The sequence below is a fragment of the Barbus barbus genome (genome assembly GCF_936440315.1).
Source record: "Barbus barbus genome assembly, chromosome: 8".
Taxonomy (NCBI): domain Eukaryota; kingdom Metazoa; phylum Chordata; class Actinopteri; order Cypriniformes; family Cyprinidae; genus Barbus; species Barbus barbus.
The window spans coordinates 27,708,200-27,725,878 of NC_136736.1; the positions used below are offsets into that span (position 1 = coordinate 27,708,200).

General features: G+C 37.2%; 3 protein-coding genes across 5 annotated transcripts; 1 reads left to right on the forward strand and 2 right to left on the reverse strand.

Moving 5' to 3' along the window:
• Positions 1 to 1,776: 1,776 nt before the first annotated feature.
• Positions 1,777 to 7,392, reverse strand: LOC306873358 (DNA repair protein complementing XP-A cells homolog). Its single transcript, XM_079422595.1, has 7 exons — positions 7,271 to 7,392; positions 6,510 to 6,694; positions 6,326 to 6,436; positions 6,136 to 6,241; positions 5,757 to 5,922; positions 4,689 to 4,806; positions 1,777 to 4,426 (listed from the first exon to the last, which is right to left on the reverse strand). The coding sequence occupies exons 2-7, from the start codon at positions 6,685 to 6,687 to the stop codon at positions 4,272 to 4,274; spliced, it is 834 nt and encodes a 277-aa protein (XP_079278721.1). The 5' UTR covers positions 6,688 to 6,694; positions 7,271 to 7,392; the 3' UTR covers positions 1,777 to 4,271.
• A 960-nt stretch (positions 7,393 to 8,352) lies between these two features.
• Positions 8,353 to 11,575, forward strand: LOC306874018 (group XIIA secretory phospholipase A2-like). Of its 2 annotated transcripts, none has more exons than XM_079423679.1 (4): positions 8,353 to 9,189; positions 10,749 to 10,825; positions 10,949 to 11,114; positions 11,286 to 11,575. In XM_079423679.1, the coding sequence occupies exons 1-4, from the start codon at positions 9,033 to 9,035 to the stop codon at positions 11,402 to 11,404; spliced, it is 519 nt and encodes a 172-aa protein (XP_079279805.1). In that variant the 5' UTR covers positions 8,353 to 9,032; the 3' UTR covers positions 11,405 to 11,575. The 2 variants fall into 2 exon arrangements, with proteins under 2 accessions (XP_079279805.1, XP_079279804.1); XM_079423678.1 differs by lacking the exon at positions 8,353 to 9,189 and adding an exon at positions 10,138 to 10,667.
• Positions 11,576 to 13,329: 1,754 nt separating this feature from the next.
• On the reverse strand, positions 13,330 to 17,346 carry LOC306874194 (store-operated calcium entry-associated regulatory factor-like). 2 transcript variants are annotated; one of them, XM_079424044.1, is made up of 6 exons: positions 17,088 to 17,346; positions 16,425 to 16,603; positions 15,853 to 16,342; positions 15,135 to 15,306; positions 14,452 to 14,543; positions 13,330 to 14,277 (listed from the first exon to the last, which is right to left on the reverse strand). In XM_079424044.1, exons 1-6 carry the CDS (start codon positions 17,164 to 17,166, stop codon positions 14,252 to 14,254), a joined length of 1,038 nt encoding a protein of 345 aa, XP_079280170.1. In that variant the 5' UTR covers positions 17,167 to 17,346; the 3' UTR covers positions 13,330 to 14,251. The 2 variants fall into 2 exon arrangements, with proteins under 2 accessions (XP_079280170.1, XP_079280171.1); XM_079424045.1 differs by having other exon boundaries at positions 13,334 to 14,277; positions 15,135 to 15,303; positions 17,088 to 17,340.
• Positions 17,347 to 17,679: the final 333 nt, after the last annotated feature.

The following is a 17,679-nucleotide window of genomic DNA, read 5'->3' on the forward strand; positions in this document are numbered from 1 at the left end:
TATTTATATATACATATATATAGTTAGGTTTAACGTTTTAAACATTCAAAAGTTTTAAGTCAATGTTCATTTATAAATATTGTACTGTTACATTTTAATCATTTGCATTCATAATACAACAACTAATGTTAATTTATCTCATTTTAATTATAAAAACATATGTGCAGAAATTAACATTTACCAAGATTAATAAGTACTACAAAATATTGTTTATTCATATTTTATATTAACTATTGCATTAATAAAAACATATAGAACTTAACTGAAAAGTGATATCAACTACTCATATCTGGAAGCACTTGAATTAAGCATTTAACAGTGTTTATCAATTTTACTGATTAAGAACATGGTTATAAACTTAAATAAAATGTAAACTTTTGCAAAAATTGTGGGGTTTTATTTTGTTTTGCACAAAAACAAAACAAAAAAACAAGTGCACTTTTTAAGCATTAGCAGCGGAAGAGATCTAAACTTATTATAGTAGAGAAAGATGCCAGGCTGCACATACCCCTCCCTGCCAGTGGTTAATCTATCCTCCAGAGCCGTGGAGGAGCCGGGTACGAGGCTATTTAGGACACCTGCTAACAGTACGTAAAGCATTTGCATATGGAGTAAATGGGCCCGCACACATCTCGTGTATCACCATCACGTGTGTGAAAGGGTAAAAGATGGATCCACTACGACAGCTGTATATAACAGACTACACTGAGCAGTTTTCACACCAGAACGCACGCTGCTTACAAACTCGTTGGTGTCTGAATTTTTAACGACCTCCACAAAGCTGTTAAATTTAGGCAGCTATTTAAAATGCGGACGCCACGCATGCAAGCACTTCAAGATCAGTTACTCACAGAGGGCCATATAAAACAGCAGGTGGCAAATCATGAGTGCCATTAATCAAAGCAGAGGCATTAGCATGGTATGCTCTCTCACTCTGCTGTGCTTTGCTGGTCTTTCGGCCTTACATTGACCCCAAAGGTCAGCAGAGGTTATGGGACATCAGCTGCAATGCAAAGACTCTAGGCAATTTCTATCTACAAAAATCAACAGTGTTACCTGGCACTAAGTAAACGTGTGTATAAGTGCATCAAGCTCTTCTGTAGTTTATGTTCAAGCTCAAATTAATTAAATTAAAGCTATATATTATTAATATTATGTTTTCAACTGTAACTATCAACAAACAGCAGATCTATTATTACAATACTTATGCGATTGCAGGTGGACAATTTAGCAGGCAGCTCATCTCATGTCCCTGTGTGCATTAGTTCAGTCAGTGTGAATGATCATAAAAGCGTGGAGGGTTTTGAATTTCAGAACTGCTATGCTGAGACTTCACAATTAGGTCATAAGAACGCACCAGGCATGAGAACAGAAATAAAAATGCCCCACTAAAGGAGCTTGAGGAATGAATTCATTACCGTTTGTGACGTTGACGCTGTCAAATACTTTTGCATCTGTAGTTTGTCCATTGCTTACATGAGGTTTGGCATAGCCTGACAAAATGAACATGCAGGCCTTTAAATCAATGGGAGGAAAATTTACAGTCTGAGGGAGTGAACATGTGTCTTTTAAATTATGGTAACAGCTACGAGAAAGAGCTAATGGAAATCCAGCCCACAAGCTCTGCTCTCAACTGTTTTAATATTGATAATAATAAGCAATGTTTCTTGAGCAGCAAATCAGCATATTAGAATGAGTTCTTAAGGATCATGTGACACTGATAAACTTTTCCATCACAGAAATAAATTACATTTAAAAAAAATGTTAAAACAGAAAACAGTTATTTTCGATTTTAATAATACTTCAAAAACAATTACTGTTTTTACTGTATTTTTGATCTAATAAATGCATCCTGTGTGAGCATGAAAATCCTCTTAGAGACTAAAAAATCTGTAAAACAATCTTGCTAAACAGTAGTATAGAATAAATATACTTTATTGGACATTACTGGAGTGGTCATTCATTTCTACAGTAGCCCAAAGATGCCAAAGACTAAAAAGCTAACAAGATATAGGGTGAACACAAATATTGGCAGCAATGCATGGCATGTGTAACCTGCCTTAGTGGACACCATGACAAAAGTAACGTTCACACATTCACGCTCTTACTCACTTACGCAAGCTTCACCATCATAAAACTAGGCCAGTGGTCCGATCATACAGTATGCGTCCCTGAAGAATAATAATACGCATGTTTGTTGTCATTGAGACATCCGTAATAAAAGCTGATAATAGGCAATATAAACACAGAATGGAGAAACAATTTCTAATTTGAAAAAAACATTCATTACAAACACAGAATATCTTTTTAAACAAACATTGTCTAAATGCATTATTTCAAATACAGCATAAAGTATCTGGCATGAAAGGTAAGGAAAAAAAGTGTCCATTAAGGAATGAGTGCATTCGTGCTTCTTGTGAAGCATGACACTTTCAACAGTCACACAGACAGACTGAAACACAACACCGTGAGAGAATCTCTAGTCTACGTATGGAATCACCAATATCTCTCACTGAACAAACAGGCACTGGACTTTACGAGGTAGGAGTGTGAGAAACGAGATCCTGTTACCAGTTCAACTTTGGACCAATTTGGTGCTTTTGCCTCATCATTATGATCCTCAGGAATGATAAAATCACAATTGAAAGGGCAGATGTTTGGTAGGCTAATCCTACATTTTAAATGAACACTTGATTGGATGTAATATTTAATAGATTATCATTTGTATTATCTTCTCTATTTCACGTATTCAACAGTGTGCTCAACCCAAAATGAAAAAGAACCCCACCTTACATCTATCATTTTGATCATCCAGTTTTCTGAAACCATTAGCTCTACAGTGCCCTCTTGTGATTAAATCTAGTGTGACACACTCTAATCTTAAAGGAGCAGTTCACTTCAGTAGCCCCTTGCTGCAGAACAAAGATCCAGGGGGTGTTGTTGGATCCACATCTAGGGGGTGGAGATTGGTAGGTTTAGGGGAGGAGATGGATAGATTTAGGGGTGGAGATGGGTGGGTTTAGGCATCAGGGGGTGGAGACGGGTAGGTTTAAGTATATGTAAGTTGGGAGGAGTTGGATCTAGATCCAAACTCGCCCCCTGGATCTTGTGTCCTGCAGTGAGGACCATCTTGTTCACTTCCAGAAAGAACATTTGCTGATAATTTACTCACCCCCATGTCATCCGAGTTGTTCTCGTCTGTCTTTCTTCAGTCGCATAAAAAATGTTGTTTCTTGAGGAAAACATTCCAGTAATTTTCTCCATATAATTGACTTCAATGGTGGCCAGTGCGTTGTAGGTCCAAATTGCAGCTTCAAAGGACTCTACATGATCCCAGCCAAGGAAAAAATTCAAGTTCAAGTTCATTTTATTTGTATAGCACATTTACAACAGCCCCTCGGCTGACCAAAGTGCTTTACAGGAGAAACATACACAGAAAACAAACCAAATAAAAAAGAACAACCCATTTTAAATTACAGTAATCAATACACTAAGGAAAACTAAATCACGTTGGAATAGTCACACGTGGTTAGTTCTTCGTCTGTGTATTTCGGGTCAAAAAAGTAGGGTAGTGCATCTCATTTTCTCCAACATCAAAATTTTCTGACGTTGTTTTACCTTTTTTGTAAAGGGCGTTTGACTTTCTTTGTACGTTCGCTTTGTAAACACTAGGTCGGTACATCCATCTACGTCATGCATACGTGATAACACAACGTGTGAGGTTGAGCTACTGCACGACGAGAATTTGTGGTTAAAAAGTATAGACATTTCTTTTTTATTTTTAGAAAACTACAGATTTTTTCACTAGATAAGATTCTTATTCTTCAGCTGGGATTGCGTAGAGCTCTTTGAAGCTGTACTGAAACTGAAATTTGGACCTTCAACCCCTTGACCACCATTGAAGTACTGGAATGTTTTCCTCAAAAACCTAAACTTCTTTTAGACTGAAGACAGAAAGACATATACATCTTGGATGTCATGGGGGTGAGTAAATTATCAGGAAATTTTCATTCTGAAAGTGAACTACTCCTCAGAACTTCAGAAGGCAACTTCAGAACACAAAACAGCACCACGAAGTTGGTTAGGAGTTTCAGATACTCCAAATTGGTTGAAGTGGAAACTGACGCAAACCTGTTTTGGTACCTGGACTGCAAGCCAAAAGAATGTGTCGAGGACCAGAAGCAAGATCAGTATTACTCTTCGCTGACCTGGATCTGGACCCTGCTTCTTCCCTGAACAGTAACCACAGCAGTGAGACCTCCAAGACATATTTACATCTTCTCAAAAGTGAGTTCGTGTCCACATGTTTGACACACTTTCCTGTAGAGATCTTCCTCTTCGTCTAGCAGCTCCTCAGGGCCGTAAACATGCTGATGAACGCTAGTATCTTTCTTAAACATACTGCTTCTGACTGCCCTCCTCAATTCTGAAAGCCAGATGAAGATGGAGAGCAATGTATAAAAACACACTGTGACCAAATGTAGCCAGTCTCAACCTATTCATTTTTTAAAAAGCTTTCATTAGTTCTTTTTTTGTCTAGTCAGTATGTAACTTTAAATATTTGTTTTTCTCTGATTACTATTAATTTCTCTAAACGTACAGCCTATTTAAGTGTAATAAGATTTTAGTGTACATTTAAAATCTGACAGTCAAAAGGGTAATTACAACAGACTGGTCAAATTTCATACCTTTAACCTTTTTATTAAAGCGTTTCTGCTTTTGCACATCCCTGTTCTCCTCTCTGCTTTCCTTGGCCTCCTCCAGAGCCTCCTCACTGCCCCACACCTCCAGAGAGCGCTTTACCACCTTAAAGTTCATAAAAATATGGTATACAGTATTTATACACAAACAAAACCTAACAACAAACTATGCAACTTAAATTTAGTTTTACATTTAAAAAACGATGTTAAAAAATTATTAGTATACACATTTATAAATTAATTAGTACTTTTATTCAGCAAGAACACATTCAATTAATCAAGAGAGACAGTAAAGACATTTATAATATTACAAACAATTTCCATTTCAATTAAATGCTGCTCTTTAGAAGTTTGATCTTTGTTCAACTTTAAGATTTTTTGAATCTTGAAAAAAAAAAAATCAAGTATATTAAGCAGCACTTGTAAGAAGAAAGAAGAAGATAATATAAGAAGAATAGAATAATATATAATAATATTTCTTGAGCAGTAAATCAGTATATTAGAATGATTTCTGAAGGATCACGTGACACTGAAGACTGGAGTAATTATGCTGAAAATTCAGCTTTGCCTTTACAGGAATAAATTACATTTACAATTACATTATTATACTGTTTTATTATCACTTTGGTCAAATAAATGTACACTAGGTGATCACAAGCACTTTTTAAAACATGAAAAATCTTTGGAATGATAGAACAAAGAAATAAACCAAAGTCCATTCATATTAGCTATTGTTTTAACTAATGTTAATTTGTAAAAAACAAACAAAAAAAAACGTAAGTGTATGTATAATATTATAATCAGTTTGACACTGTAAAGATGAACTGTCATTTCCTTCTGGCTTAAATATTAGTGTTTTTTGTACAGTTTGAGACTAAAAGGCAGATGTGGAGTCATAGGAGTGGTGGGGAACATGTTTGTAAAAAAATAAAAATCATATTATTATTATATATTTTTGCATGTTTTTATTTCATGCAGCTAGTGATAAACCCCAGCATTATGGTTTGTACAGTGATGTTGTTCTAACTTTTTATTTATCCTTAGCATGGATTTTACCTGTGTCTTTAAGTAGAGTTTCATGTCTCCCCAGCGTGGATTGTGAGGATTTTTCCTCAGAATAAATCGCAGCGGTGGCTCCCTCTTATCCAGATCACAATCCTTCAGGAGGAAATTCTGTTTGGCTTCTGTGCGAGATATTAGCTTGTGCTTCACTTCGTTGTCTCTATGCAAACATATGCAATTATAAAATGAAATACGCATTCACATTGCAGTGCTTGTTATGAGTAGCTGTTGAACTACAGGAAACACAACGAAGTACTGAAACTGAAATACTGAGATAAACAATAAAATAAATACAGTAATAACAGCTACACTCCGTAAGCTCTGTAACACTAAAATAAAGGTATGTTTTAACCACTATAAATGGATGCCATACCTGCATTTATCACACACAGATAGATCAAAACTGTTGCTGAGATAAGAGTCCATAAATGGTTTTAGACACTCTTCACACATTAGATAATCAGGCTCCATCACTGGGGCTGAAATATATAAAATTTTCAACTTCAGTTAAAAACAAATGGGAAAACATGCATGTGTTGGTTAGTGATGCCATTATTGATTACCTGGTTGCTCAACCACTCTCTTTTCCTGCTGCTCATCCTCTGTTGTCTCCTCCTCAATAAAGAAGCCTGCACCCGAGTCTATAATTTTTGCCACTTTAGCACATGTAGCCCCTGAGGAAAGACAAATTATTGTACACCCTTCATGATAAAGTGAAATTCGTGCAAATTCATACACATGGTGAACCTTCTGGAGCTGAGGATGGTCTATTTGCAAGCCTGGCTTGCCTGAGCATCAATGCCCGTTGTCTATTGCGTTCAATTTTGGCCAACATGTGCGGTGTTAAGGTCACGCTGGAATCATCTGAAGAGACTGCAGCATCCGGAGGTGCATCTTCAGAATGACTGGCTCCTGGCACGTCCATGATCAGTCTGTATAAGTACAACACCAGTTAACAAAATAATTCATACAAATAAAACAAGCAGCATTTAACCACAATCATTACGATAACTATAAATAAATTAACTATACATAAAAAAAATCACAAATCACATTTTATATATTATGAATATCTACTGTGATAATAATAATAAATTTATACAGCATAAACTACAGTTTGTTACTATAACATCACCCTACTGTAAGTTTAGGAATAGTGACCAAAAATAAAAACCTTTAAAGCATTTAACCACAATCCATAAGATCAATATGAATGAAAAAATACATTCATACAATATTAGAGAAATCCCAAATCAAATTTAACACATCAGAAATGTACAAAGGAAACATGCACATAGCATAAACTAAAGTTGATTACTATAATCAATAAATTCAACGGGAAACAATCACTGAATAAATGCATAAAATATTAGATAGATTCCTAATAAAATGTCATATATTTTAAATTTACAGTGGTAATAATGACATATACACAGCATACACTAGTTGGTTAAGTTACTATAATACATAAAGCAAAGAGCTTCGGAATCGAAAAAGCGTTGTCATACCGGAAACTTTATTTTCTGTTTTTACAGCTGGTAAATTAATTAAAACACCTCTTGAAAAGACCAGTCCAGTGTATCAGCTTTATGTTTCCGAGCGTGTTGTGAAGTCCTTCTCTTCTTCGGATATTTTGCATCAAAAGACCACCATCGCCATCTACTGGTTGAGAAGGATCGTCATAGCAACCGAAACCTCTCGCTTGAAGAGTTAGCTGCTGACCACGCAGGGTTATTGTTATGAGTTTATACACTTATTAGAGATTAAAGAGCTAACAATAGTTATATTTGAACCCAAAACGGAAAAAGTAGGCTACACATTTAATTCAATGCATGTTATGATTCAATTTCTTGAAGCATTTCGATCAATCTTTTAAAAACAGTTACTCATCCAAGCTGGCAAGTCAATGATTTTCTAGATATTGACCAGGGCAGTCTATAGAGTTGAAAAGAAAGCGATAACTGCTCAAGGTATGACCATGTTGTCACAGTTTGTTGTTATTGTTTTGCTGAAAATGGCCGGTAAAGATGTGTGAAAAGTAGCTAACTGTTATTGGCTTTCAGTTAGCAATACACTAATAAAGGTCACTGTCAACAGATATCATAACACAACAAGTTCTCTGCTAGAAAACAATGTAAATAATTATCTGGTTAACGTACTGCAAGATTATACAGCTCTGAAAGGTCTAATAATGGATTTAATTTCTGGATTTTTCCCGCATGTTTGATGTTTTAGAGCTGGAGAAACATTCAATAAATTGGCTACATCCTTTTATTTACATTTTATACAAAAACAATATTTTATCATTATTATTATTTTAATCTATCTATCTATAAATCTATAACATATCTGTTATATGCCTGCTTAGGTGTCAGCTCAAAAAACTTCACACCTGGAAACTCCCCATGGAGATTCATCTTTTCAGACATTCATGGCACTCAAAACAGCCACACAACCTCAGCTTCCAGCGCCATGGCTTATGTTTGACCCGCTCCAAATGATACCCAACAAGTAAGTTCAAACCCATCATATAGAAAAGCACATGCAAGAGCTGACCTGCAAACAAAAATATACATTTCTCCATTTTTAGCTCTCTCGCAGTATCGTCAAGAGGACCCTCAAAGACAAGCATATTTCTAAATCAAAACTTGCCTATATGTTTGAGCAAACTGTTGAGTGGATAAGAACGGTGTCCATGGATGTGGTTCTTCCAGCTCTAGTTCTCTGTCTGCGAGAAGAGGAGAGCATGATTTTGGAAGCTAAAACTAGAGCTGAAGAGTGGGAGAAACTAAACATTAATGTGCCCTACAATAGTAACTGCGCTCACTGTGTCGGCCACATCGCTTCCACTGACAGGACGAGCAATGGTGCTCACATCTCAGGTGTTGAGAGTGAAGAGGCCACCATAATTGGCGTGATTGTTTTTGCACGAGTAATGGATCTATTAAACATGTCCGAAAGGCGCTTTCTGGAAACTCTTGAGCTGTCAGACAGCTTAACATCTTTAGACTGCTGCCTCGAGCAAGAGTTAATCCATATGTTTAATAAAGATCTCATCAACTGCGAGCGTTTACCAGGAGCTCTTGACTAATGACATGGGCAAGACATTCCCTGTCGATTACCTGTGCTTGGAGCTTTTGCGTCAAATGTTCACTGAAATACCTGGATGCTGGGAATTCTACATGAGTGTGCTTCAATCCTTCTGTCGGCAGGCAGCAGAGAACCATCTGAAGTTGTTCTTAATTGCCACGCACACCACATGAATATCGCATGGAGGAGAACTGGCACTCTGTTGTCCCCAGGACCATGACAAAAGCTGAGAGAAGAACTCTGAACATCCTCAGCAAAATAGTGACTGATATGATAATGAAAATCATGGATCAAGCCACTGAAAATCCTCTGCGGGCTGCTGAGATAGTAAAGCAAGGTACAGTACATGCTGTTTTCATTCACTTGATGTATAGTATGTACAGTATTCACCTCTAGTGACTTTACATTTACATTTACATTTATTCATTTAGCTGACGCTTTTATCCAAAGCGACTTACAATTGCTATATATGTCAGAGGTCGCACGCCTCTGGAGCAATTAGGGGGTTAAGTGTCTTGCTCAGGGACACATTGGTGTCACACAGTGGATTCGAACCCGGGTCTCTCACACCAAAGGCATGCGTCTTATCCACTGCGCCATCACCACCACCAGACTTATCTGAGAGGTCACTATGGTGCCTGTAGAGACACTAATACCATAAATATAATGAAATATCAGATAAAATAAAATGTTAGATAAAATAAAAAAATAAAATATTTATTTTTTATTTTTTAATACAATAACCTTATTATATTTTTTGAATACAACAACATTATTCTTATTTTAGTTTTTAATACAACAAAAAATATTTTTATTAAATTTTTTTATAGACAAGCAATCTTGTTAAATAACGAACGACTCAAACCCGAGACTCGATATACAAGAACTAATCAATTCTTTTTCCGGCTCAGGCTGCATTGGTTAAGCGTATGGGGCTGTCACGTGATGAACGAACGACTCAAACCCGAGACTCGATATACAAGAACTAATCAATTCTCTTTCCGGCTCAGGCTGCATTGGTTAAGCGTATGGGGCTGTCACGTGATGAACGAACGACTCAAACCCGAGACTCGATATACAAGAACTAATCAATTCTCTTTCCGGCTCAGGCTGCATTGGTTAAGCGTATGGGGCTGTCACGTGATGAACGAACGACTCAAACCCGAGACTCGATATACAAGAACTAATCAATTCTCTTTCCGGCTCAGGCTGCATTGGTTAAGCGTATGGGGCTGTCACGTGATGAACGAACGACTCAAACCCGAGAATGCTGTGCAATGCGCATGCGCGACTGAACGAATCACTCCCCGAGACGACTCGTTCTTCTCGAGTCACATTAAAGATTCGTTCAAAATGAACGAATCGTTCAAGAACGACCCATCACTAAGAAGAACTTCGCTCATTTATCAACAAGAAGCCGGTGCCTTCGCAGACGTGTACTTGATTTGTTAGTACTTATGTATTATTAACCGTTTAGATTAGTAATAACAACCTTATTATAACAGATCTATTTAATCATGTGGGTTCTCTTTTTGGAAACGTGACTAAAACAAATACTTTACCGAGTTATCCTGAGAAGTGAGATTTGTTGAACTATGCCCTGTCGTGTCATCTGCGTTACACTGCTGCTCTCTGTTGGATTACTGATTCATGAGATTAAAGCCGATGAGTTTACTGAAGAAATTAAGCCTCCTGACTGGAGAAAGACCCTAAAATCCATCCGAAACGGGCTTCACGAAATAGACAAATATCTTAACATGGCTTTAGACCTGATCGGGGGTTCAGACGGACGCTGTATCTTTAAGTGCAATGACGGTAGGTCAGTTTAAACTTAAGAACTCATCACACCCTCCTCATCATTTTGTGTAATTGTTTATGGGATTTGGCTCTTTAAAGGGTACACACCAGTTCCTCGTCCCAACTACAAATCACCTCCACCCAACGGATGCGGCTCCCCACTGTTTGGATTTCAGGTGAAGAGAAACAAGCTTTTACTCATATTGCTGAATTGTGGTTTTCACTAACATGTATTGGGAGAATGAATTGATTGCTTCTCTTTTAATACTCTCTCTGACTTGTGTTGTGTTTGACTGCAGTTTGATATTGGGATCCCATCAATGACCAGATGCTGTAATAAGCACGATCTGTGCTATGATACCTGTGGGAGAGATAAAACTGACTGTGATGAGCAGTTCCAGGTCTGTCTGGAGTCCATCTGTAGTCATCTACAAATGACACTGGGTTTGTCCCAAAGTGTTCAAGGTAAGTTAAAACCCAATTTCATTTATTAAACTGAAACAGTGTATTTTTACATTTAACAGTCTTGTTAAATAATGTGTACATAATATAATTTATTTTATCATTTGCATATCCTACTGTATTTCTTGTACATTTTGCTGAGGTCAAACCTTATACCCGTATTTGATTTCACAGCCTGTGAATCAGCTGTGACTTTGCTCTTTGATACTGTGATGCACTTGGGATGTAAGCCATACCTGGATAGCCAAAGATCATCCTGCATTTGTCACTATGAGGAGAAGACTGATCTGTGAACAGTTAATATGTTTATGCTGACGTTTGATTGTTTGTTATTGTCTCAGGGTACTGCAAGATGCAATACAATTTGTTTCTTCACTTTGTATGCGTTCATTGCAATGTCATGGTTAACTGTTTATTTTGTAATTACAGAAAAATAAAAATTATTTTATATGATTATCAATATTAATACTGATGTGCCTTATATAGACAATACATTGAATATATATACACACACACACACACTTAATATGTACAGTATCTCACAAAAGTGAGTACACCCCTCACATTTCGGCAATCATTTTAGTATATCTTCTCAAGGGACAATACTATAGAAATGAAACTTGGATATATTTTAGAGTAGTCAATGTGCAACTTGTATAGCAGTAAAGATTTACTGTCCTCTGAAAATTACTCAACATACAGCCATTATTGTCAAAAAAGCTGGCAACAAAAGTTAGTACACCCTAAATGATAACAGCTATACGTCGTTTAACCATGCAAAGCCACATGACCTTTTCATCATGTTCATGGTTTTGTCTGCTTGACAGGACTATAAAAATTTGTGTATCTTATAGTAGAGCAGTTAAAATTTGGTGCTTTGAGTACAATTCTCTCATACTTACCATTGGATGTTCAACATAGCACCTCATGTCACAGAACTCTCTGAGGATTTGAGAATTAGAATTGTTGCTCCCCACAAGATGGCCGAGGCTATAAGAAGATCAGTAACAACCTGAAACTGAGTTACAGTACAGTGGCCACTGTCATACAGAGGTTTTCCCAAGACTGGTTCCACTCGGAACAGGCCTCGCAAGGGTGGATCAAAGAAGTTGAGTCCTCGTGCTGTGCGTCAGGTGCAGAAGCTGGCTTCAAAAAACAGACGTATGAGTGCTGCCAGCATTGCTTTAGAGCAGGGTTCCTCAAATATTTCCCTGGAGGGCCAATCTGCTGCAGAGTTTAGCTCCAACCCTGATCAAAGTGGATCTCGTGGGCCAGATTTGAGGATCCCTGCTTTAGAGGTTGCAGAAGTGGAAGGTCAGCTTGTCAATGCTCATACACCACACACTGCAACAAGTCGGTTATGCATGGCCGTCATCCCAGAAGGAAGCCTCTTCTGAAGCTGGCTCACAAAAAAACTTGCAAACACTTTGCTGAAGAAAACCAAGAAAACTGTCTTGCCTACAGTCAAGCATGGTGGTGGTAGCAACATGTTCCGGGGCTGCACGAGTGCTGCTGGTACTGGGGAGCTGCGGTTCATTGAGGGAAACATGGATTCCAACATGTACAGTGACATTGTGAAGCAGAACATGATGCCCTCCCTTCAGAAACTGTTTTCCAACATAATCACCACCCCAAACACACCACCAAGATGACAACTGCCTTGCTGCTGAAGGTGAAGGAGTGGCCAAGTATGTCTCCAGACCTGAACCCTATTGAGCACATGTGAGGCATCCTCAAGCGGAAGGTGGAGAAGCACCATGGGTCTAACATCCAACAGCTCCGTGATGTCATTGTGGAGGATTGGAAGAGGATCCCAGCAACAGCCTGTGCAGCTCTGGTGAACTCCATGCCTTGGAGGTTTAAGGCATTGCTAGATAACAATGGTGCCCTTACAAAATATTGACACTTCGGACACAGTTTTGACATGTTCACTTAGGGTGTACTCATTTTTGTTGCCAGTTATTTGGACAATAATGGTTATATGCTGAGTTATATTTAGAGGATTATAAAATATATCCAAGTTCCCTTTGTGCAGTATTGTCCCTTGAGAAATTATACTAAAATCTTTGCTGAAATGTGAGGGGTGTACTCACTTTTGTGAGATACTGTATAATATATACATATATATAAACTTGAAAAGATTAATAAAAAATCTTTACATGGTATTAAGTGACTTGTGAAACCTTGATGAGCCAATAATCTGAACCAGTAGAGACATATGTGGAGATCATGATAATTTAATGGAGACAAACTTCAAAAGATTTGTACACAACTTTTAACCTACAAATGTCACCCTGACTTCATTATTATTATTATAGAACTAGGAATGGCAAGGAATAGCCACAGCAAGAAGCGCTTTAGATCAGAATTTTAATATAAAAAGCAATGAATGAGAACTAGAGTGAGCCAATGGACACTTTATGCCTTAACGAATGAATTTGCATGTTCACAGTCAGTGGCCTAAGAACTTTATCATAGTATGTCTTAAGTATGTCCAATAATCTCTCACACTCACAATTTTTTTTTTTAAATCATGATTTTACATGCTTTTGATTTTTATCTTATTTATTAAGAAAAAAAGTCAACATGAAATTCCATTTGCAACCCTTCTGCACTTTCATATTTCTGCATGAAACAGAATTTCAATGAGAAACTATAACTTATTCACTAGGAATTTATTAGATTGTCTATACCAGAATGGATCCAGAACTGAATCCGATGACTTTTTTTTCCAATAAATCATTTATTATAAGACTTTTTTTTCTTTGGAATATTATTGATCAATTATTGCAGAAATAGGGTCCATTTTTATTTAATGTTGACTTTATTTACAGAAATATATTTATATAGAAAATAAAGTCCTTTAGAATTTAAAACATTAAAATAAGTTTCTTTTGGGAAGAAACTGCATTAAACACTTAATACACAGTAGGATCCATTGTATTTGAATGTGTTTTTTAAACCCATAGTAAAGCGGCAGGTTGTTTTCAGAGCACAGCAACAAATTAATCAAAGCAGTAATATGCAACATCTAGTTTAGCTAAGTCTGGGCAATAAATGAACAGCAGTATGAATAAGAAGTTGTATTCTTTGTAATATGTGTGTCGATCAGGTCCAATCTGAGAACTGGGGTTATTCAATCATCTTCTTTTAGTTCCTCCAAAACCTGCACCAAAAGACACTGTAAATAGATCTCATCTCCAAAACGCACATCTAATTTATTTCTGATGGCCTACTCATTATGCAGCCCAGTACACAGTGACATTATAGGAGAGAAATGTGCTTTGAAATAAACACAAAAGCACATCTGACATCTATAACTAAATTAGTTGTAGTTCACCTGAGGCGGTACGTGTTCCTGAGCTTGTTTTTGGTGCTGGAGAAGGTCTGTTGGTGTAAGACGGTCCAGCGAAGCCCATGGGTGGCTGGCGTCTTAATATCAACATAAAAGTCAGGTGAAGACTGAACTAAAAATTACTGCATTTAGATATTTCAATTAATACTGTTAGCAGATCATTTCTTACCAAAAAGGCTAAAACTATTATGATTACTAAGAACATATGTCATATAACAACATATAATAGTCACAAAACCAACGCTGTGTATTTATTGATGTGTGGTGAGTTGTGCATACTTTAGTAGAGAGACTATGAATGATCAATAATGATTATATTTATTTTGGAAAATATGGAAGCCTGTATTGGAGCACTTGAGAATATGTTCACTTACTGGTCTTGTGCACTTTATCTTATTTTAGTAACTTTTTTCCTTCATGTCTTCATGAATGTAACCACTGTCATCTTTTGACTTGACTGCCATTCTAGTATTTTACATATCAGGGATATTAATATTTGACATCTTTTACATTATTTCGTTTCCAATTTTTTTTTTTTGGACTTCACATTGAAGTTGAAGTGTATGACTTGTCAAAAAACTAAAAGTTTATTTAAAAAAAAAATGTAGCTTTGATACATACAAGTGCTTGCTATAAGTAAATTATGTAAGAATGTGTTGCTTGCTTACCTCTGATTGCCAAACAAATATCCCAGAATTCCACCTGTGCCCATTCCAGTCCAGAATCCACCCCCACCACGTCCACCAGTGTTTCCACCAGTGAAACCACCAGTCCAAGAACTCTGAGGCCTGGTGTACTCATCAGAAAAGCCGTACCCAGGCCTTGAGCTTGACTGGTCTGCTGAGAGAACCCACAAAAAAGGAAATATTACACACGCCCTATAAATAAATATCACTCGCCCTCCTGTTGTTCCAACCTGTATTAGTTTCTTTATTATGTGGAACACAAAAGAAGATATTTTGAAGAATGTTGGTAACCGAACAGTTTTGGTTCCCATTGACTTGCATTATATTTTTGACCATACAATGGAAGTCAATGGGATGTGAAACTGTTTGGTTACCAACACTTTTCCAAATGTAATCTTTGTTCCACAGAAACAAGACAGTCATACAGGTTTGGAATGACATGATGGTGAGCAACTTTGGTTTTTGGGTAACAGATCCCTTTTAGTCTATAAGAATAATAGAGAATGGAATCATATTGAAAATGACAGATGGATAGATAGATAGAAAGGGTGGGGGGAAAACTGTATCACATATGAATCGTGATCAATCGTTAATCGATTTTTAATCTAATCATGACCCCAAGAATCGATATGAATCAAATCGTGAGGTACCAAAAGATTTCCACCCCTGATAGATGGGTAGATATTGATTGATTGATTACCTGAGTAAAAATCTGGTTTGAATCCAGGCGGCGGTGGCGCCGTACCCTGGCTGCTATCCCATGTCCCACTGTATCCCTGGGATCCATCTCCACTGTAACCTTGGTGGCCATGAGTAGGACTGCACAGAAACATCTTGTACACAGCATATGCCACCAGCAAAAGGAAAGCTACCACTATAAGCCCACCCACTCCATCACCAGACGGGCTATTCTGGAAGGGATACTGGCCGTTAGACTGCTGATGATGGCCTCCGCTCTGCTGCTGCTGCTTATGACTGGAAAAGCCTTGGAAGAAGTTTGAGGCAAAGTCTGAGAAGCCTGAAGAGCCGTGCGTGTGCTGCTGCCTCCCTTCTGCCGTGAGCTCCAGCGTGTACTCCAGACCGCAGGAGCCTCTCAGCACATACGCGTCATTGGGACTGTTATAGCCCTCACAGGAGACCTCCACGCGCCCAAACCTGTATGTGTTGTCCATGTCAGCCTTGCATTCCCACTATAGGAAGAGAGAGAGTAATAGTAATAGTAAGAATAGTGTAGAGACATACTGTATGCAAGAGGCAGTTTTAGAGTCTTACCTGTGTGTCTACGCCATCTGATCCTCTGTTGTAACACTGGACCACTTCAGGAACGAATGATCCACAGCCAGCCGATCCTCCGACACACTGCAGCTGTGGAACAGGACTGGAGCGCCGTGCAGTGGTGTGGCGTCCTCTGTGGAGCGTGAGCACCTGAACATCACGCAGTAACACGGCCTCTGTTGCAGGAAAGAAAAGAGTTCATTATTATGCCTACTTATCTAACCACACCCCCAAAACATCTGGTATCACACAAAAGTATCAGATGATCTTTTTATAAGATATTTCATTTATATTATACCTAAATATATATATTTTAATTATATTTAATATTGAATTTTCCTTCTGGTTCATATTATTTACAGCATATTTTATTGTAATTTTATTAAAATATATTTATATTATCATTTTGGCGACACACACAACTTTGTATGACAAATAGAAGCACCAACTCTCCTTTTTAAGATACATTAATTACAAACATATACATAATTTATATTGTTCCCCTTTCTTCATATTATTATTATAAAGAAAATTTCCTGTATAAAGTAGATCTAATGCGCACTTATTTTCCTCAGACTGCCGGCCAATCTATCTTCTGATATCCTTGACTTGATTATGATTGTTTATTTCTCTGTAAGGCTCATATAAAAGATATTTTACCATCATTCCAGCAGCTGATGTGAGGTATAATCAACAGCAAGAAGTGCGGAAACAAAACTCCGGAAACAAAGCTCCTCATTTCTTCAGTTATGATGGAAAATCTCTTCTTTATCCTTCAGTAAATTGGATTGAAATGCCTCACTGTAAACCAGTTCGTGGCTTTCACCAATAAGTGAAAATAAAGTCTGATGTAAACAAATGTAACTGACAGTTCAATGCAACATCATTCTTATCACGCCACTTCCGCTTCCGTGTTTCTGGAGTTATTATCGCCATCTACTGACAGGTGCTTTGAGTTACATAACATTGTCCTCCAGTAATAAAGAGATGTGGTTTAGAAAATGCCAAAGTGTTCAAAATGTAAGTTTCTGTTCTAGAAGTAACCTTAGTATCCTCACTAAATTATTATTTACCATTCGAGTTAACATTATCTGTTTTAAATCATAGCCTACTGTTAGCATCTTATTAACTAGCCATTTATTTCATAATGTGAAAATAACTATATCATGTATCTTTATTTAATAGCATATAATATAAAATGATGTAATATCTGCTGTGATAATTATTGTTTAATCTCAAAACAAATGTGGGC